Below are 22,007 nucleotides of genomic sequence, written 5' to 3' on the forward strand. Positions count from 1 at the left end.
TGCACGTGGCGAACACGCACACCTATTCTGGAATGGACATGAGCAACACATCTCAAAGAACACCAGTTACGGAAAAGGTAACTGTCTTATCCCCACCCGAGCGACCCTCTCTCATTTCCTATCGAGATGTCGGCTCCCGCCTCCAGCCGGCCTGTGATCCCAGCCTGCATCACCCCCTTGGCACCTTTCTTCTTTGAGTGATTGCTCATGTGTATTCCACAAAGGTGATTTCAAGCTATATCTGTTGGAGGTGGGTAGGAGTTCACAGACTCTCTGGACGGAGCACAGCCCTGCCGAACCCGGCGTCCTCCCTGGTCTGGGAGACGGTCGCATAGCATGAGGTGAACGTGAGAACCGAAGACCATGTGGCAGCCCTACAAATGTCCTGGATAGGGACATGGGCTACAAACGCAGCCGACGAGGCTTGCGCCCTAGTAGAGTGCACCCTCACAATTGGCAGGGGGGGACTCCCGCCAGGTCGTAACAGGTACAAATACACAAGGTGATCCAATTGGAGAGCCGCCAAGCAGAGATCAGCCGACCTCTCGTGCTCGGCTGAGGCGATGAACAGCTGCAAAGACTGCCTGAATGGCTTAGTACCGTCCAGATAAAAGGTCAGAGCTCGTCTCACATCCAGCATGTGGAGACGGCGCTCCTCACTGGACCCACTGGGTGTGGGACAGAGCACCGGCAGGAAAATGTCCTGACCCATGTGGTAGGCAGAGACCACTTTGGGGAGGAACAAAGGATGTGGTTGGAGCTGGACCTTATCCTTATGGAATATCGTGTACGGGGACTCAGAGGTCAAGGCCTGGAGCTCCGAGACCCGCCTCGCCAACGTGATCGCCACCAGGAAGGCTACCTTCCATGAGAGGTGCGACCAGGAGCATGTAGCTAGCGGCTCAAACTGGGGGCCCATCAACCTGGTCAGCACCAAGTTCAGGTCCCACTGAAGGACTGGGGGCCTAACGTATAGGAAGAGACTATCCAATCCCTTAAGGAATCAGCCAGTCATAGCATGGGAGAACACTGTGCGGCCCTGCACCGGCGGGTGGAAGGCTGATATGGCCGCCAAGTGCACCTTGGCGGACGAGGGTGCTAGGCCTTGGGCTCTAAGGTGAAGGAGGTAGTCTAAAATTAGCTGAATTGGAGAAGCCACAGGCGAAACGCCCCGATCAGCCGCCCAGCCAGAAAACCGAGATCACTTAGCCAGATAGGCCCGACGTGTGGAGGGGCATCTACTTTCCACCAGGATACGCTGAACCCCTTCCGAGCACGTCCTTTCCTCCTGACCTAACCACTGAGCAGCCACTCTGTGAGTTGGAGTGCCGCTAGGTTGGGGTGGAGGAGGCAGCCCTGCTCCTGGAAAAGCAGGTCTGGGTGGGACGGTAACAGCCATGGCAGGGCAACTGCCAGGCTCGTCAGAGTCCCGTACTAATGTTGCCTGGGCCATGCCGGGCCAATCAGGAGGATCTGGGCCCTGTCTGTTTTTATCTTCTCCGAGACCTTGCCGATCAGCGGGATCGGGGGAAAGGCATAGAGCACCTGGCCCTACCAGGGTAGGAGGAAGGCATCAGAGATGGCGCCCACGCCCAATGCCCCCCTGGAGCAGAAGCAGGGACACTGGCAGTTCTGCCGTGTCGCGAACAGGTCCACCTGGGGAGTGCCCCACTTTTGGGAAATCCACCTCTGGGTGTAGTGACCACTCGGGCTGAGAGGAGAAGGCACCCGGTAAGTGGTGGTAAATGTCGTGGGCTATGCAGAAGTCCCACAGCCTAAGGGCTTCCTGGCAGAGGGCTGAGGAACGGGCCCCGCCCTGCCTGTCGATGTAGAACAGCGAGGCCGTGTTGTCCGTGAGAATTCTGACCACCCAGCCCTCCAGGTGTGAGCGGAAGGCCATGCATGCCAGCCGTACCGCCTGAGCTCCTAGGTGTTTATATGCAGGGCAAGTTCCTATACGGACCACAGACCTTGAGTCTGAACGTCTCCTATATGGGCTCCCCACCCCAGGTCCGAAGCATCGGACACCAGCTCCATGGATGGGGGCCTGCCCCTGAATGGGACCCCATGGAGCATGTTCCCCAGGGAGGACCACCATCACAGAGAGGACTTTGTCCATCCGGTCTCTGGACTGGGAGAATACCGAGGCCAACCAGAGCTGGAGGGGCCGCATCCTGAGTCTGGTGTGACGAACCACATATGTGCACGCCTACATATGACCCAGGAGCTGGAGGCATGCTCTGGCTGTGGTCATGGGGAACCTTGTGACTGTGCTGATGAGCTCCCTCAGGGTCTCGAACCTGTCTGGTGGGAGGGACGCCCTGGCCCATACCGTGTCCAGAACTGCCCCGATAAACTCTATGCACTGCACGGGGACTAACGGGGACTTGGTGGTGTTTACCAACAGGCCCAGAGTGGTGCACATGGACAGAAGGAGTGCCACATAGTCCTGCACCTGCAACCTGAAGCTGCCCTTGACCAGCCAGTCATCAAGATAGGGGAAGATCTGGACCCCCACCCCCCCGACATCTGAGGTAAGCTGCCACCACAGACATACACTTTGTGAATACCCTGGGAGCCGCGGACAGGCCAAACGGGAGGACTGTAAACTGGTGTTCCTGCCCAACAGTGAAACGGATGAAACGTCTGTGTCCCTCGAATATATGAATATGGAAGTACGCATCCTGCAGATTGAGGGCGGCGTACCAGTCCCTGGGATCCAGGGAGAGGATGTTGGAGGCCAGAGAGACCATGCGAAACTTGAGCTTTAAAGTGTACTGGTTCAGGCCTCGCAGGTCCAGGATGGTCCTGAGCCCCCCCTTTGGCCTTCGGGATAAGGAGGTAGCGGGAGTAGAAACCCTTCTGTCTGAACTCCACTGGTACCACCTCCACCGCTCCTAAGCGTTTCTTATAGGCCCTTGACTTTTTATAAGGGGGCTCATATTTGGAGTGGGTGACTTTGGTGGGAGCCTGCTGAGGCTAAAACTTCGTCCTGGCCAGGGCTGGGACATAGAGGCCGAGGGTCTTTAGCATTGTACGGGAATCTTTCAGGCTGTGCAATTTCACATCCGTCTGTTCCGCAAACAGGGCCTTGCCCTCAGACGGAAGGTCCTGTAACGAGTTCTGCGCCTCGCTGAACAACCCAGACAGCAGGAGCTACGATGCCCTCCTCATGGATACTGCAGAGGCCATGGACCTTGCAGCCGAATCTGCAGCATTGGAGGCTGCCTGAAGGGCTGCCCTGGCAGCAGCCGTACCCTCTTCCACCACAGCCCTGAACTCCTTTTTGTCATGCTCTTGGAGGGAGTCCTCAAATTTGGGCAGACAGCCCCACAAACTGAACTCATACCTCCCCAGGAGGGCCTGGTGGTTTGCCACCCTTAATTGGAAATTGGAGGATGAATAAACTTTTCTGCCAAATAGATCCAGCCTCCGTGTGTCCTTATTTTTGGGAGTAGGGGCTGGTTGCCCTTGCCTCTCCCTGTGGTTGACCAACTCCACCACTAGGGAGCGGTGCCGCGGTGGGGACCTCAAGTGAAGGGGACAGTATCTATGCCAGTACCGCGATGGGCTACAGTAGCCTCTAGGAGATGAGAACCTCCAGTGCCGACTGTCCCGGTGTCGACGGGACATGTTCTTCTCGTGAGGTCTATGGTCCCTTGAGGCAGAGTGATGCTTGGAACCCCTGCCAGTTGGTACTCAGCCAGACAACCTGGTGGGGGTTGACAGTGACAGGCGCGAACTGTACACGGGGTGGTTGCTGAGCGGGGAATGGCATCAGGAACCTTCCCTAGACCGTGACCGGTACTGTCCAGATGGCGACTGTGGGGATCCAAGCAGCGGCTTACCTCTGGACCAGGGAGCCAACGGTGGCGGTGCCTCTGGTACCGGCAGAGACATAAAGTCCCAGGCCGCCTGCAGGGCCTCCAGCATGGAGGGCATCCGGCCGGCCGGGGAGGCAGGCTCGGAGTGGGCCGGGCTACTCCGCTCAACTTGAGTCAGAGGCTGGGAGGCCGATGGAGACCTAGAACTGCCCAACGCGGGCCTAGTCTCTCCCCTAGTCTTGCTCTGGTGTCTTGGCGGAGACTATTTCTTCTTAGCCTTCTTGGAGCGTCCCGTGGACAGGGAGCAGTGCCGGCTGGTGGAGGGCACCGAAGGGTTGCCGCGCACTGACGCTGCGGTGCTCGGTGCCAACTCGGAGCGGCGCAATGGTGCCGGGGTCAAGGCCGACTCCATCAAAATGACTCAGAGCCGAATGCCCCTTTTGGTCCGAGGCTTGAAGGATCTGCAAATCTTGCAGCGATCGCTGAGATGGGTCTCTCCCAGACAGCGAAAACAGTCTGCGGGCGGATTACTCACTGGCATCAGCTGCTTGCAAGTGTCACACGACTTAAAGCTTGGGGCACGGGGCTGCCCCGACCCGGGTGCACTAACTAAAACTACACCTACTACTAGCTATGAACTAACAAAGCCCAAGAGGGAAGCTACAGCAAAGCTGGAGCAGAGCAGTTCCGATTCACCTTCACTAACAGCAAGAAGGAACCGAGGGTGGGGGGAGCACAGCCCCTCCTTATACCGCGCCACGGTGGTGCCACTCCTGGGGGGGCTCCCCCCTATGGGTACTGCTAGGGGAAAAACTTCCCGCAGTGGTGCACGTGGCGAGCACGCACACCTATTGTGGAATACACATGAGCAATCACTTGAAGATCTTAGGGGAGCTGATATGGGGGGTGCCGGCCCACCCTGGTTCCAAGCCCCCACCAGCTCGCTCCAACAGGCTGCTCTTCCTGCAAGCAGTGGACAAAGCAGGCGGCTGCCTGACAAGTTATAAGGGAGCATGGTGCAACTTTAAATGAGCCTGTTCCCTAATTGATCAGCAACGTAACAATGAAACATTAACCGAATGATGTTTTAAGTGAGGAGTTACTGTATCAGGTCCATTATGGTAGTTCTAGGCCCCCTCCTCTCACTCATGGCACTAGACCCCATTGTGCTAGGCTAGAGCAAAGAGACAGGTGGTCAGCTCTTTGGGGGCAGGGACTAAGCGCAAGGAGAAAGGACTCCCTGGTCCTTCCTGTTGAGCTAGACATCTCTGTCACCAGCACCCCACAGAGCCCTGGCAACCAGGGGGTGCAGCCAGCAGCATGGGGAGCCCACTGTGGCCAAAGGAAACATCCCAGATTGCTCTACCCTGAGAAATCTAGTGTTTGGCTAATTACCTACTCATGGTTGTGACACTGCTTCCCGTATTTTTCATAGTAATATTATAATATGATTGTGTCAATCAATGTCTTTTATGCAAGATGAGTCATGTGAGGTATCATTGAAATGGTTATGAGTTGCTGGATTTGATTATCCTATTCATACGCATGTATCATTTTTGCATCTAAAGTTAGGAATATTAACTATACATCTGTACTGCAAGCATTTGCACTTGGGGAACGCCCACCAGACAGAATGCAATCAGACTAACTGGGAACCATCAATGGACCATTTGGGAGAATAGGTCTTTGAAGATGCTAATCTCTCAGCTTCCTGTGGATGCTGCAAATAAACTTTTCAGTTATGGTTGCAGGGTCATGTGATCAAGTCCCCTGGTACTGGAATCCATATTGGAATACCAGTGTTTTTCCATTGACTGGCATGGGAACTAAGTTTGAAAACAAAAGGTTCCTGCCCCATGCAAAACCTATTTAAGGCTGGGGAGTGACATAATCAGGATCATTCTTCACTGAATCCCCACCCAGGATGACTGGAAAAATCAGAAACAAAGACTGGGGGGAGGAGAAGATAAAGAGCTGAGCCCAGGCTGGAAGGGCATCAGGTCTGTGAAAGAAATATGTGGAGTTTTAAGCTGCAAGCAAGAGCAGCTCGCTTCCAAGAATCTGCAATCTGCCTAAAACAGCATTTAGGATGAGAATTTGCTACGTGTATCGCTTTCTGTAGTACCTTGAGCTTAGTTTACGTGTTTTATTTGCTCCGTAATCGACTTGGATTTGTTTACTATCCCTTTATTACAATGTACAATCTAGCTTGTGTAGCTGTTAAACTTTTTGTTTTCTCAAACAGGTTGTAGAATTCATAACTGGGGCACAAAGCTGTGTATATCTTCCTCCACCTTGAGGGAGGAGGAAAATTTCATATGCTTACGCTGTAGTTCTCTGTGCACCACAAGACAATACAATTTTGGGTTTACACTCCATGGAAGGGGTGCACTTGAGCGCTGGCCAATTGCTTAGCTGAGCACTCCCACGCAGAGCTGATCTTAGCATCTGTGTGAAACTGCAACTGGGCGTGTCCCTACCTGTGTGTGCGCTAGAAGGCTGGTGAGTCGGGGGAGCTCAGTGGTACCCCAGTTTTAAGTGGCAGCCTAGGGGGAACCCATCACAATGGTCTCTGGGGCTCAGAGAGCCACACTGGGTAAAAGAGGGAGCCAGCCATGCAGCAGGATGCTTGTTCCAAGCCAAGGCCTGGATGAACATGTAACCACAGAAAAACTCCCTGGTGGGGGTTGGGGGACTGACCACCCCAGACAGAGCCCTTGCTGATCTCTAGTAAGAGGTCCGGTTGTAGGTTCTTTGGTTTAAAATGTTTTGTGCAATGCTTTCACCTTAAGAATAAATATATTTGCTTAGAAAGAGCTGGGCGGTAGCTAACTGCTTTCTCCTCAGAGGCTATAAACACAAAGTGCAGGCACTGGGCCGTTAGGCCATCCGACTTGCTGGGGAATTCACAGTGGAGCCCGGTAACTGTGCAGCCTAGAAATACTCTGGCCAGGAGGGAGAGACCGCATGGTCTGGTGAAGAGCAGGGAGCCTGACAGGAGCAGCAGGCCTGAACCAATACACACCCTTGTAAGCTCTCTGGAGAAGGCTCCAGTTCTTTGCTATACAGACAGCACCAAGTCGTGGGGGACTGCAGTACAGCTGATTACAGCCCCAAAGCCCAATTTGAAGTTCTGGCCTAAAGCATGAATATGGTGTCCTGCCTTTCCCATCACCAGCAGGGGGCATCCACTGAGCCCACTTATGGCAGCTGTAGGAAATCACCATTAAACCTGCACAGATTGGAGCTAGACATTTACACTCTCCATTGTACCATCAGCCACCCTGACACCAGAGTATCATGCAACTGGTAGGGGTAGATGCAGGCAAAGTAGAGACAGCTGCTATGAGGGGGAAAGTGGTGAAGGGGAAATTGGGGCCCATGGCAGGATCATTCATGCCCCAAGACCCAGAACTATGCCAGGGTGAGGGGAGCATGGCAGACGCTCCAGAGCTCTACTTAGACATTCACAGAGGGGATCATTGAATTCAGGGGACCATGCTCTTAAGAGGAGCCAGTTTAAATCCTCTTCAAAATCCTGTCTGCATTTGTCCTTTCTGCTACCTGTAACTCCTAAAACTAAAATCCCTAAGTTACCTATTTCTACACCAGCACGCTCTTAATTTCACTCTTTCCCTGCTACAGAATTACTCATTTTGGGAAGGTCTGTCCAGCAGCAGCTTAGGGGTTTGAAACATTTCAACAGATTAGAGCCAGCATGCTTCCCCAGCACCATGGCCTGTTTACACAGCATAGCTTTGGCCATGGCTGGTGTGCACACCGACCCTGTTTAGGAGGGATTTCAATCCTTCACACACTGCATTATGGCAGAGCTGGCTGCAAAATTAAAAAATCCTCCCCTCTATTTCTGTCAATGTCTAAAATTCCCATGGAGAAAGTTTTAGTGTGGTAGCCATTAGTCTGTATCAGCAAAGACAACGGGGAGTCCTTGTGGCACCTTAAAGACTAACAAATTTATTTGGGCATAAGCTTTTGTGGGCTAGAATCCACTTCATCAGATGCATGGCGTGGAAAATACAAGAGCAGGTATGAAAATAGGAGAGTTGCCTTACCAAATTGAGGTCAGTCTAACTAGACAATTAACAGCAGGATACCAAGGGAGGAAAAACAACTTTTGAAGTGGTAATGAGAGTGGCCCATTACAGACAGTTAACAAGAAGGAGAGAGTAACAGCAGGGAGAAATTAGTACTGGGGAAATTAGGTTTAGGTTTTGTAATGACCCAACCACTCCGTGTCTTTATTCAGGCCTAATCTGATGGTGTCCAGTTTGCAAATTAATTCCAGTTCTGCAGTTTCACATTGGGTCTGTTTTTGAAGTTTTTTTGTTGAAGAATTTCCTGATGTCAGATGTGTGTCTACTTAGTCTTTTGTGTAGAGACTGTCCGGTTTGGCCAACGTACATGGCAGAGGGGCATTGCATACGTGCTCCTGTATTTTCCACTCCATGTATCTGATGAAGTGGGTTCTAGCCCACGAAAGCTTATGCCCGAATAAATTTGTTAGTCTCTAGGGTGCCACAAGGACTTTTTTTTTAGCAAATTGTTTCAGCAGAAGATTGGACTCTGGGACACTCACCCCCAGACCCAGATGGGAGTTGTAGATCAGTTGGCATTTTCCACTACACTTCTGTTCTGAGGTGACTGAAGTTCTGGACACTTCACAACCACAGCGGTTTCAACAGAATATTGTGGACCAGTTTCAGCTGCTGCACAACTTGTGGGGGGGGGGGGAGGGAAAGTGTTTCAGAGGAGTGGGTTTAAAAATGGTATTTGGGTGCCTCAACTCCAGCCCCAGAGCACCCAACAATTACTAGTTCTTTGCAGCCAATCTGAGCACTTGACCAAGGTCCTCACTGCACAGCTGGGGAAACTGAGGCAGGGGGCTGGACACTCAGCAGGTAAAGAACAGGCCCCACCATTCTACCACTAGACCAACTGCCCCCCTCCCCCAGCTATGGTTGGGAGCCAGGGCCACAGTTGGGGCCAGGAGTAGAGCTGCAGCTATGGGTGGGACTGGGAGTAGAGCCACTGTTGGGGGCCCAAGGCCGGGGGCAGGACAAAAAGTGGAGCCACAGCCAGGGGCTGGGGCAGAGGAGGGCTGGATGGGGCTCCCTCCTCTGCACCCCATGTGGGCTGGCCCAGGCTCCTCCATGCTCCCCTAGGGGGCACACACCAACATTTTGGGGGCCACTGCACTAGGTCACACTGCCTCACTGGGCACACCCGCAATACAAGTGTTCTGTTTGCGGTACAGCCCTTGGGGGAAAGGACAGGGGATGGTACCTTGTCAGCAGGGAGCATGTACAAGCCATGGGCCAGCCCCGGGAAGGATGAGGCATCAGGCAGAACAGTACATAAAACAAGATTTATTCCGTTCTCAGAGAAACAAGTTTCCATCGCACAGGTTGCAAACAGTTATCGGGGACATGAAAGAAGCCATCTAAAATATACAAGCAAAGCCCAGCCTGGGATCCCGTTGCACGCTGGAGAGAGACAAAGAACCAGGCCAGAAAGCGGCTGCCCTGCAGGACAAATAGAGGAGTCGGAATGGCCCCGCCTCGGGCATCAGTTACAAAACCACTGAACCGCAGCTTCCCCTGGCATGGGTGAGGGGAGGGAGCACACCGGCATTGCAAGCAGGGGGACAGGAGAGAAGGGACACAGCTAGAGCGCTGACAGTGGCTTGGAATAGCTTTGAAGGGAAAGGCTTGTGCAGGGGATGTTGAGATGAACATGGGGGCAAACCCAGGGAGCTTCCCAACAGGACAAACTGTTGGGAACCAACGCCGCCAGCCTTTTCCTCACTGAGCCACCTGCCCCCACAGAGCCCAGAGAGCCCCCCTACAATTGCCCCAAGATCCCATGCGCATGGCAGCAGAGAGCAGCACCTCTGCCAAGGACCCCACAATCAGGGCAGGCGAGCCCTGGCGCTGGGCTAGGTCCCCAGCGCGGGCAGGAATGAGGGCCCAATGCCTAGCGCTCCACTAAACCCAGTCAAGACACCCTGGCCTGACCCTGCCTGCAGACAGCTCCCCCCACCCACCCTGGACTGAAAGAGGAAAGATGGGGGAGCCTCTGCACACGCCGCCCACCTGCAGTCAAGGCAGAGGGCAGCGCCGGAGCAGGAGGTGTGTGTGTGACCCTCAATGCAAACCGTGTGTGAAGACTTCGTGGCAAAGAGGAACGGGCATGGGGAGCAGAGGGCTCCCCATCAACAAAACAATTTCAACTGGAGTGGGGGGCAGGACATCCCGCTGCCGCCATGCGACCAGGGGCAATGGGCGAGTCCCAGGCGCTTTTGGTCATTGCCTGTGGGACGCCGGGCGGCTGCTCTGGTCAATGCAGGCCAGCCCCTCACTCCTCCTCCCCAGCGCCTGCCGAGGCAGCAGGGGCCTCGCCCAGGGAGCCGGCAGGGGAGCTGCGGTGGGTGAAGCTGCTGCCGCTCTCACTCCGCTGCTCATCCAGCGGGATGGGCTCCACCAGCGCAGAGGAGAACTTCCGGTCACCGAAGGAGGCGCTCCACTTGGCCTCAAAGAAGCGCTGCAGCCCGATGATGGACTGGACATCTTCCTTGTCCTGGTGGAGGGGAGCACAGAGAGGCTGGGGGTCAAGAACCACAGCTGGAGACACCCACCATCACCTCCAGATCTGGGATATGGCCCCCATTATCCAAAATGGCCTGTGGCCAGTCTCCCCCAGAACCAGGACACTCCTCTACTGTGACCCAGGAACTGGCTAGTGCTAACTAGCAGAGAGCAGAGTTTGACAGGATCCCCTGGGGCACAGGCACAACAATTCACCCATGGGTGGGGTCTCTACCAAGAGGCAGTAGCCCCAGCAGCCTGCTGGCCCCTGGTCACAGTGAAATGTATATATGGGGTTGTGTCTACGGTGGAAACTGTGCACTCAAGGTTTGGGGGTGAAGGTAGGTCACCAGAAGGGGGTGAACATGCTCCCCTCAGGTAGGAGAGGAGAGATGCTGCTTCTCTCCTGCCCACCAGCTGGCCGCGTGCTTCACTGCTGAGGCCCAGCTACCATCTGGGCTGAAAGCCAATGGAGACGGGGAAAGTTACAGGAAGAAATAAAACAGCAGGAAGGGAGGCCGTTTCGGGGTAAAGGTGAAGGATTGTAGTGCACCCTCACTCCCCACTTGCAGGGGGCATGAACAGAAGATCACAGCCAAGCCAGGCTGTAATACACTCGAAGGACTTTGGAGGAGAGACTTGCTCTTATAAGAATGGACAGGAACTAGTTGAGTCCAGGCTCTACTAGGAAACACTGTTCCCAACATTTTCACCTGCTCTCATTTGAAGCCCTTCTCTGTCCATGATCCTGGCAGCCTTGTGGTGTGCAACAAACCGGAGGGTGATCTGTGGCTGGCTGGGGGTGCCAGCGGCAGATCTGAGAACCATGGGTATTCAGGGGGACACTGGCCTGAAGAGAGCTAGCAGGGCCCACATAGGCAGAGAGAGGAGAGCTGGGGTGGCCTGTGGAGTTGGGGAGCTGAGCCACACTCAGGTACACACTAAGCACAGGTGGTAGCAAGGTGCCCAGCTCTGGCCACCCCCGGGGTGCACCTCATACCCACCCTGCCCGATGCTTTACGATCAGGGCGTACCCCTGCCTGCCCCCTGGCCCAGCCTGAGAAGGGACATGCCTCTCCCCCCACTGCCAACAGGGGAAGGAGGGTCCCAGGTCACCCCTCACCTCCGTCAGCTTGTTGAACTGCTTGATCATCCGCCAGACATCCTGGGCAAACTCCTCAGAGGAGCTGTAGGGTGGGGAGAGCTTCTCCTGCAGCTTGGCTCGGATCAGGGTCAGGTCGATGGTGTCCTGACCCTCCTGGGGGAAAAACGGCAGGGGTCAGGCCTGGCCCCACCAGCCAGAGGCCCCTGCCTTCCCTGAGCCCCACCCTGTCTCCCATGGACCCTCTCCCCGCCAGCCTCCATGCCAGAAACCTTCTCCCCAGAACAGGGTCCCAGCACTCAAGTACTAGTGAGACTGCCTCATGCCTGGGGTTCTCCACAACCCATGCATCAAGGGAAGCTCCTCACCTTCAGCACCTCCCACATGCCTCATGAAGTGAGCATACCCAAACACAGCATCAAGTGCCCCTCCAACCCCCAGTGAATCAAGCACAGCCCCCCACCCCGACTCACCGTGGCGGTCGAAAGCCGGTGGAGAGGCCGACACGGCTCATGGCACAGCAGCTCCAGAAGGACACGCTCACACTTCTGCCAGGTGAGGGGGACACAGCAGAGTTAGGAGCAGAGACCCCATGACCTCCCCTCCCACTCAGGCCAGGCCAGATGTCCCCCAGCACCCCAACCCTGGCTGTGGCTCCATGGAATCAAACAAGAGCAAGGCCTGGCCCAGCCATGTGACCCCACAGACAGCACAGGGCTGGCCAGCTCAGAGAGCAGAGGATGAGCGCTCTGCCCATATGCCTGCACCCTGCATGGTGCTCTGAGGAAGGGAGAGACACTCTCCCCAAACAAATCCCTGTCACTTGGACCCCAGCCCGACACACAAACCCTCTGCTCCAAGGGGGAGAGTTTATTGGGGCCCTCGTCATCTTCCGAGGTGGAGAAGTTGGTGCCGTCCTCCTCACCAGGCGCCGGCAGTTCCTGGCACAGCAGGCACTTCCACTCCTGACTGGGGAACAAATGAGAGTGAGCACTGCCCCCCACACTCCCAGCCAGACAGCAGGTGACTCCAGTTCCGAGAGGACATCTGCTCTCTCAGTACATCAATAGTAGAGCTGGGGACAGAACCCCGGAGTCCTGGCTCCCAGCCCCTCCCTTCCCCAACCACTAGACCTCACTCCTCTTCCAGGGCTGGGGAAGTGGATAGGTACCTGGGGATCTCCTGCAGCACTGGGAGGTGGCAGTCCAAATGGTAGCACTGCTCACACTGGTTACACATCACAACAGAGCCCGCCTTCCGGCACACTCTGCAGTGGGCAGCATTGGCTGACTCCAGCGCCCCCTCCTGGCTCTGGCCTGGCGTCACATCCAGACTGGAGCCAATGCTGCCACTGGGGGAGATGAGGCGGGACACGGAGCCCTCGGCGGCCAGGACATCCTGGGGCAGGATAATGGGCTTGGTGTCTCTGGGCTCCTCTGCTGGATAGTCGATCGCTGCCTCCATCTGCTCCTCCTGGGGGGACAGCAGGGTTTAGCGTTAGCTCCCAGCAGCCCGGCCACACACTCCCAGTGGGACAGGGACACCCCCAGGGCTGGTGTCCATATGGCCAGGAGCGCAGCACCACCCACCAGGACATTGCCCCACCCTGGCCCCCTAGAGCAGGCCGACCGGGTACCCCAAAGCAGCACCTACCTTGACTATGGCTCCGGGCAGGGTGGTGCTGGGGGGCTGGGCAGCAGCCTGCTGGGCCCCACGCTCAATGACGATCAGGTTGTAGTCCTCGTTACTGTTGCCGGGGAAGACCTTGAAGACAGGTGGCTGGCTGTCGGCCGTCAGGTCCAGGTCCAGCCGCTCCAGGCTCACCCGCGGCACCTTGCGCATGACGTTGCCGTCCGAAGGCCTGGGCCTGCAATGCAGCACAGTGGGCTCCAGGTATGACCACTGCCCCACACCTGGGTGGAGCGGGTCACAGCAACAGAGGATCCACAGGAAGAGGGACAGACAGCATGCAGCAGGCTGACAAATACAGCCCCACTCCCCCAGTCATGACAAGGACCCCACTCCTTCCCCAGACACCAGGGCAAGGACTCAGCTGACTTACCTCTTCATTCCCGATACGTGGGCCTCAGTGCTGTCTGCTGAGGAGAGAAAAGCCAGACATGAGTCAGGCAGCCTCTCCCCCCAGCCTGGTGCCCCCCCATCTCCCGGGGGGGTGGATGCCCATATCCAGCCATGCTGCCAAGGGAAATCCCAAAGGATCCAGAAGAGGCAGCCTGTTTCTAGCCCTGGCATGGGTGGAAAGGCAGCCTTCCAGCAGCATGCCACCTGCCTGAGTCTGCAGAGAATGATGGCTGGTGGGTTTCTCCAATGCTCAGCCCTGATGAGCATCACTTTAACCGCATCCCTGTGGAGGGTGTGGGCCACTGGAAGGGCAACAGGACTGGCAGCTGCCTGTGGGGGAGCTACTCCCACGATGCCATGCCACACCCTCTGACGAGCCCCCAGCACCTTGCTCTAGGGCCAGCCAGGAGATCCAAGGGCAGGGTGATACTCTGCTCCCCCCATCTCCCCCCCAAGCACTCCCTGGCCCTGGGCTTCCCAGAGCCTCTTACCCAGGTCTCCAATGCCTTCCTCCTGGGTGTCCATGGGCTGCAAAGGAATGAAAAGGGGGACACGTCAAGGGGAACTCAACCAGACCCCCCCCCACCCTGGGAGACCCCCAATCCCCCCCATTCCCAGCTGCCGGCCCGCCTCTACCCAGAGGCGCTTAATGCCAACTGACAAGGAGGTGCAGAGGGGTGGTGTGAGTCTGGTGCATGCATCTGAGGTCTCAAATGAAAAATGGTGTCAGCACTGGTGCTCAATATCTCAGTGAACAAATGCACAAGTACTATGAATGCCTGCTGAAAATATATTCCTGAAGTCTGCACGGAGATATCAGTCTGCAGAAAAAAGTGACAAACAGGTTGTCTCAGTCAAGTAGTATATCTAGCTGTCTGTTTAAATGTAAATTAAGTATTGTGTATTTCACAACAGTCTGGACTGGATGCAAGTGAAGGCTTGTGAGAATTCCAAAGAGAAACTAAACAGGAAGCAAGCAGCTGCCAGGGTTTCCCCTGTCTACAGGCGTACATCAAAAGTTTGTGATCTCTGGGAGGCAGAGAAGACACTTCCAAGAGGCGGGTAGCTACAACAGCAGAAGCCCTCCCATAGCACCCTGTTGATATGGAGGGGTTAGGTTGGTATAACTACATCACTCAGTTGTGTGTATTTTTCACACCCGAGTAACGTAGTTATATGGATACAGATCTGTAGTGTAGACCCGGCCTACATGCCATGATGGTAAACAAAGGGCTGGCCCTGAGAGCTGCATCTTACAAGCTGGTGGATGGTACTAGCAGGCCTGGTGATTTGATGAGTGTTCAGTGGATAAAGGGCTGAACATGCCCAGCGTCTGGGAGTTGGTGTGAGCCCATCGCTATCTGGATAGCAGTAGGTTACCAAAGGCTAGTGGTTACAGGGCGTGATCTATAGCAAGCACAGAAAACTCCCTCACTCTTGACAAGTAGTGCCAAGGGGCCACACAACCCTGGGTACTGGCATATACCCATCTTCAGCACCCCACAGGGAGTGGACAAGTTACAGGAATCTCCTGGGTCTGGTATCTATACACTATCTTGCCAGAGTCATGTCAGGTTAATACTGGGAGCCTGTCTCCCAGTGCTCAACTTGTCGTATGCAGTGCTGCTATAGCAGTGTTGGTGTCCCAGGATATCAGAAACTCAAGCTGGGTGAGGTCATATCTGATTGGACAAACTTGTTAGAGAAACAGACCAGCTTACAAGCAGCGTTGTTTATTGGACAAGAGATTATCTCTATCATCTTGTCTCATCTTAAATGAGATGATAGCTATATGCACATGTGAAGAGTTGTCTGTAGACTGAAATTACTCCCTGTGGGAAATTATGCACATCTGAGGATGCACAGAATTAATGTGTCTTGCATAATTGTGATTTTCCCACCTAAAATTTTTTGCCTAAGTGCTGCAGTTCCACCTTTTGCCCATCAGAGGCCGATGTGGCGCCAGACCAGCCAGTGCATTCATGCCAGCTGTACTAACACTACAGTGGCCTCTGGTGAGCAAAAGGCAGAACTGCAGCCCTTAGGCAAAAAATTTTATGCGGGAAAATACAAAATTCTATGCCCAGCGCCGCAGAATTCCCCAGCAGTAAAAGTTCATCCCAGCACCCTGCCCATGAAGCCAGTTTAGGACAGAGTGGGCAAGACAGGGCTGCTTGGGGGTGTCAGACTGGGGTTCAGAATGGATAGTGGGGGGGACAGACGGGAGCATGGTCTCAGGAGTTAGTGGGGTGACAGCGTTGAGCCTGGGGATGAGGGCTGCAGAGACCCATGGGGAAGAGGGGTACAGGGACAGGGGCAGACGTGCCTGACAATGGGAGAGGCTTGGGTCAACCAGGGACTGCCTGGGGGAGGTCTCCCAACACCCTAACAATCCCCCTTCTTCCCACAAGAAAAACCTCCCACCCACCCCCAACACCTTCCAGGTTCACTCCTAGGCTCCTTCCCTCTCTCAGCTCCTGTCACCCCTGCCCCCCCAAGCCCTTACACTGCTTCTGACAGGTGCAGGAAGAGGTTACTCACCTTGTGCAGTAATTGAGGTTCGAGATGGCTGTCCCTGTGGGTGCTCCACTTTAGGTGTTTGTGCGCCCCTGGACTTCTAGTCGGAGATTTGTAGCAGCAGTGTCCCGGTAGGCCGTGTACACGCAGCCGCCATCTCACACCGCTCAGAACAGCTACCCCGCACGCACAGCCACCCACCCCCCAGTTCCTTCTCTACCCGAGAGGATTGAAGAGAAACTCAAAACGCACAGGGGAGGAGAAGGGTAGTGGAGCACCCACAAGAACAACAATCTTGAAGAACCTCAGTTACTGCACAAGGTGAGTAACCTTTTCTTCTTCGAGGAGCGTCCCTGTGAGACTTCCACTTTAGGTGACGTAGAGCGGTGCCCCTCTTTGGAGGGGAGGGGCTTCAGAGTTACTGAATGTTAAAGCGAGCATCAGCAGGTGAATGTTGCTCTAAAGCGTAACGTTTGGTAAATGTTCTGGGACTGATGCCCAGGTAGCTGCTTTACAAATGTCAATGATAGGTATGTCTTTGAGAAAAGCTATTGATGTGGATATAGCTCTGGTAGAGAGTGTGCGCGTGAAGTCCGGAAGGAGGTTCCAGATCGTGTTTTTGATAGGATAATCTGATACAGTCAGAAATCCAAGAGTCGCTGTCTGGAAACGGTTTGGCCTTGGGAACGTTCTGTTGTGGATATAAATTGGGATGATTTTCTGAATGTCTGTTCTTTCTATATAAAACGCAAGCGCTCTACGAACATCCAGCGTGTGAAGGAACACTTCCCTGTTGTCGGCGTGCGGCTTTGGGAAGAATACAGATAAGTAGATGGGTTGGTCGAGACGAAACAAGGTGGCAACCTTGATATAAATTATAGATGTGGACCTAAGATTACCTTGTCTGTGAGGAATATGGTATGGGTGGGTTTACCATTAGGGCACCCAGCTCTCCCACCCTTCTTGCCAACGTGATTGCCACTAGTAAGACGACCTTCATGGATAAGTGTAACAGTGAACAATTAGCTAGTGGCTCGAAGGGTTTGCCCATGAGAGTATGGAACACACAGTTTAGGTCCCACATGGAGGGACGGGGGAAATCTTAGTGTGGGCTAAGTATTCTGTATGCCTTTGAGAAAGCGTTTAGTTAGAGGGTGGGCAAAGACAGTGAGTTCATCTGTTTTAAGAGAGTGGTAAGTGGTAATGGCAAATAAGTGCACTCTGAGGCCTTGTCTACACTTACCGGAGGATTGATGCTGCGGCGATCGATGCATTGGTGGTCGATTTAGCGGGTCTAGTGAAGACCCACTAAATTGATCGGCAATCACTCTCCAGTATTCCACCGGATCAAGAAGAGTAAGGGGAGTTGACAGGAGAGCGTCTCCCGTTGATGTTGCGTAGTGTGGACCCCTCAGTAAGTAGATCTAAGCTACGTCCATTTAAGTTATGCTATTCACGTAACTCAAAATTGCGTAGCTTAGATACACTTTTCCTTTTAGTTGAGACAAAGGCCTGAGTGAACTAATGGAAAGCATCAGCATGTATTCGATATTGTGGGTAGTAGTGCTGATTGTGGGGAAACTTGTTTTTCCCTATTGTGCAGGGACATACGTTTCCACTTGTGCCCGTATGTTTTCCGTGTAGAGAGTCATCAGCTGTTCAGTAAGATATCCTGTATTTCCCTGGTTTGTCATCCATGAATTAGCCACAACTTGAGATGGAGAATCTGAATATTGGGGTGGCGGAGGCATCCCATGTCCTGTGTCAGCAGGTGAGGCACAAGGGGGAAGGGTCAATGAGTCTTGTGGCCATCTGATTCAGGTATGGGAATCACGTTTGTGGCGCCAGTTGGTGCAGTTAGGATTAGTCTGGATTTGTCCTTTATCTTGAGAAGTATGTGGCTCAATAGCAGAGTTGTGGGGGGAAGGCATACATCAAGGGGGCTTCCCATTTCATGACGAAGGCATCCCTCAGGGAACTGTGTCCATGTCCTGCCCGGGAGCAGTACTGTGGCCATTTGGCATTGTAATATGTTGCAAGGTGGTCTATTGAGGGAAAACCCCATAGGAGGAATACACTTTTCAGGATTCCTGGGGCCAGTTCCCATTTGTGTATTTGCGAGAAGTGTCTGCTTAGGTTGTCTGCTGTGACATTCTGGCTTCTTGGTAAGTAGGCTGCAATGAGATCTATGTTGTTGGAGATGCACCATTCCCAAAGGTGAAATGCTTCTGCGCCAAGCGGGTAAGACTGGGCCCTGCCTTGGCGATTTATGTAGAACACAGTGGCCAAGTTGTCCATGAGGATCTGGACGGTCTTGTTGCGCATCAGTGGCAGCAAGCATTTCAAGACACCTTGAATTCCAATAAATGTATGTGGAGGGTGGATTCCGCAAGGGATCACCGGCCTTGGATAGTATTCTTGGACAAGAGTGCTCCCCCATCCCACGAGGGAGGCGTCCGTGGTGATCATTACCAATGGGGTGTGTCATTGGAACAGAACATCTATACAAATGTTCGTTTTGTCCACCATGTGAGTGAGTCTTTTACCTTGCTGAGCACTGTCAGTCTGTGTATGGAGTGCTTGTGGGGGAGTTTAGACAGTAAGAAGCCAGGTTTGTAGACCTCATACGAAGCCTGGCATGCTTCACAACAAACGTGGTGGCCCGGCACGTGCCCTAGGAGTTGTAGGCACATTCTGGAGGATGTTTGTGGACTGTTTTTTACCATTGTAATAAGGTTCGTTAGGGCAACAAAGCATTGTTGAGGCAGTCGTGCTGATGTTGTGGTGCAGTCTAGGTGAGTGCCTACAAAGTCCAACTGTTGGGTTCAAATTAGGGTAGATTTCTGAATGTTTATTTGTAATCCTAAATTTACAAACAGGGTTGTGATGTGAAGGACATTGACTGCAGCTTGGTATGTGGAAGCTTTTAGGAAGCAGTCTCAGTAGGGAAATATCACACCATCTGCAAAGACAGCGAGGACCTTGGAGAATACCCATGGGCCTGTGGATAATCTGAATGGGAGCACTCTGTACTGGTAGTGGAGGTTCCCAAGCGTGAATTGGAGGAAAATTCTGTGCACCAGATGAATAGTGAGGGGAAAATAGGCATCTTGTAGGTCAAGGGCCGACAGCCAATCTCCTTTCTCCAATGCTGGAATTATGGTTGCTAGGGTTATCTTCTTGAAGCACTGTGTTCTGACAAATTGTTTAGCTTGCACAAATCCAAGATGGCCTCCATCCACCGGTTTTCTTCTGGGTGAGAAAGTGTGAATGTAACCTGCTCCCCCGGTGCTTGACAAGTACAGGTCCTACAGCACCTAGCTGCAGGAGGTCGTTTACCTCCTGCTTTAACAGGTGCTCGTGAGATGGGTCCCTGAAGGGGGTGGGTAGGTGGGATAGAGGTAAAAGGGATAGAATAGCCCTTGCATATAGTTTCCAGAACCCAACTGTCTGATGTAATGGTTGCCCAGAAGGGTAGAAGGGTGTTGGGTGGTCCCCAAATGGGCAGGAGATTATGAGGGACTTTGGCAGTGGAGTATGTGGGGCTCTCGTGCAGTTGACCAATACGTCAAGATGCTTGTCTGGATGTGGATGGTTGAGACATCGCTGACTGCTCTGGGGCTTGTCAGCATCTCGTCTAACGTTGTTTGTGGTGCTGGCATAATGTCTCTGAGGTTGGGCATACGGGGCAGTGCAGAAGCATTGGGTATAAAATCTGCCCTGTTTCTTTTTGTTCACAGGGGCATCTATTCCTAGGGTTTTCAATGTGGCACAGGAATCCTGAGAGTGTAAGGATGCATCTGTGCCTTCTGTGAACAGTTTTTGACCTCGGAAAGGTTAAGTCCTCTACTGCCACCTGAATTTCCTTGGGGAAGCCTGAAAGGTGGAGCCAGGACACCCTCTGCATGACTATGGAGGTGGCGATGGAGCGGGCCACCATGTCAGCGGAGTCCAGGGACGCCTGTAAGGCCATTCTGGCAATGAGGGAGACTTCTGTTAGGTTAGCTTTATACTGTTCTTTATCTGTTGGAAGATGTTCAATAAAAATGGTCATTTGTGCAAAAAATGTTGTGTGTACATGGCCAGCAATGCAGAATGGTTTGACTCTGTGAAACTGGAGGGTCGCCGAGGAACAGGCCTTTCTGCCAAAGAGGTCTAGACGCTTCCAATCTTTATCATAAAGGGTGGTCCTAGCCAGATGTTGCTCTCCCCTTTGATTAACTGCCTCTATCACCAATCAATAAGGGGTGGAGGAAGCAGGGGTGAACAAAAACTTGGCTCCCTTAGCTGGGACATAGTACTTCTTGTCTGATCTTTTACAAGAAGGTGGAGCTGTAGCTGGTGTCTGCCAGACCATTTTTGCCAAGGTCCATGATGGCAGCATTGATGGGTAGTGCAATCTTGGCAGTAGGAGAGGTATGGAGAATATCTGCCAGCTTATGCTGTGCCTGCCAAGGAAATGTTGAGGGAGTCAGCCACTCATTTAAATAATTCCTGGAAGGATTTAATGTCATCGCCTGATGTGGGAGGAGGCAGCAGTACTGTTGCGTCAAGAGACAAAGAGGAGATGTGGGTGGATAGGATGGCGCCACACTGTGGTGGCTCTTCAATTGCTTCTGCTTCCTCCTCAAGAGCTGGGGGGGGGGGGGGGGTAACGCCAGTACCGAAGAGAGGCGCTCCTTGGGTGGACGTGATGTGAAGAGGTCTCCCTGACTAAAACGTCTCCAGCATGGGCAAGCTTGGTGCTGACGGAGGAAGCAGGCTTTGATTAGAAATCATTGTGATTGCAGCCAGTGCTGCAGACCTGCTGAAATGTATTGGTGCAGCAGGTGGCGCCATCGCGCTGCTCCGTGGCTCTTGGTGCTGCTGGTACCAGGGCAGATTTGGAGGTCGGAGATGGCCTTTGCTGAGGCGATGAGTGAAACCACTTTTTTGTGGCTTTCTGCGGGACTGGGTCCTCAGCAGCTGTTTTGAAAGAGGATCCCATGTCTGATGCCACCGCAGGTGAGTGCTGGCAGGGAGGGGTCCTGTGCTCAGGATGAGAAGCAAGTCGAAGGGATTTCTCCAGCACCGTAAGTTTTAATTGGAGATCCCTAGCTTTTCTAGTTCTCACTGTCAGCTTTCTGCAGTGGTGGCACTTCTGTACAATGTGTCTCTCTCCCAGACAACGGACACACTGCGAGTGACCATCTGAGACAGGTATTGACAATCGACAGGTCAGACAGCATTTAAAACAGGGAGAACCAGCCAAGTCAGAGAAGCTGTTCACAAAGAAGGAATAGTCCTCTACAAATTTCTGACTAGAAGCACAGGGGTGCACAAACACCTAAAGTGGAGCATCCACAGGGACACTGCTCAAAGTTCTGTATTGTAATTTAAATGAATTACATAAAATTCTGTATTAATATGCCTGGTAAGGAATCTATTTGTCAAAAAACATTTCCTGAATCTTTGTCTGTATTACAGACATACTCGCTCGGATATTTTGAAATAAATTACCAAAATAATTGTAACTGGTATGATTATATTGTGTTATTTTGACAAAATATGCAGAATTTTGCAGACTTTTCAAAGATTGTGTGCATAATCTTAATTTTTTGGTGCACATTTTCCCCACAAGTAAAATTATGGTCTTAAGGTCTAAGTTAATAAGCTGAAAATGTCTCTCTCCATCTGCCTACACATAAGTTAACTGTTCCACACTTCACAATGAATGCTTATTTACCATCTGAGCAAAATGTTAATGACTGCAAACCTGGGGAGAGATTTTAGACAGGAAAATACAAGCAGCTGGGGTTACCCTGTTTGCAAGGGAGGACAATGGATTTTTGTACCAAAAGACTCACTTTGCATTCTTCACCTAGGAAGTACGCAAGC

At 53.1% G+C, this 22,007-nt stretch overlaps 1 protein-coding gene across 1 annotated transcript in view; it reads right to left on the reverse strand.

The window, feature by feature from the left end:
* Positions 1 to 9,219: 9,219 nt before the first annotated feature.
* TRIM28 (tripartite motif containing 28) overlaps positions 9,220 to 22,007 on the reverse strand; it is a 51,063-nt gene continuing 38,275 nt past the window's right edge. The window contains exons 11-18 of the mRNA XM_074937107.1: positions 14,105 to 14,141; positions 13,594 to 13,627; positions 13,185 to 13,398; positions 12,703 to 13,004; positions 12,380 to 12,500; positions 12,005 to 12,079; positions 11,553 to 11,687; positions 9,220 to 10,421 (exon numbers count right to left, since the gene is read on the reverse strand). Of these exons, the coding sequence (XP_074793208.1) occupies positions 10,200 to 10,421; positions 11,553 to 11,687; positions 12,005 to 12,079; positions 12,380 to 12,500; positions 12,703 to 13,004; positions 13,185 to 13,398; positions 13,594 to 13,627; positions 14,105 to 14,141 (1,140 nt within the window). The 3' untranslated portion in view covers positions 9,220 to 10,199. The remainder of the gene's footprint in view (positions 10,422 to 11,552; positions 11,688 to 12,004; positions 12,080 to 12,379; positions 12,501 to 12,702; positions 13,005 to 13,184; positions 13,399 to 13,593; positions 13,628 to 14,104; positions 14,142 to 22,007) is intronic.

The sequence above is a fragment of the Natator depressus genome, chromosome 23, assembly GCF_965152275.1.
Source record: "Natator depressus isolate rNatDep1 chromosome 23, rNatDep2.hap1, whole genome shotgun sequence".
NCBI classification, from domain to species: Eukaryota; Metazoa; Chordata; order Testudines; family Cheloniidae; genus Natator; species Natator depressus.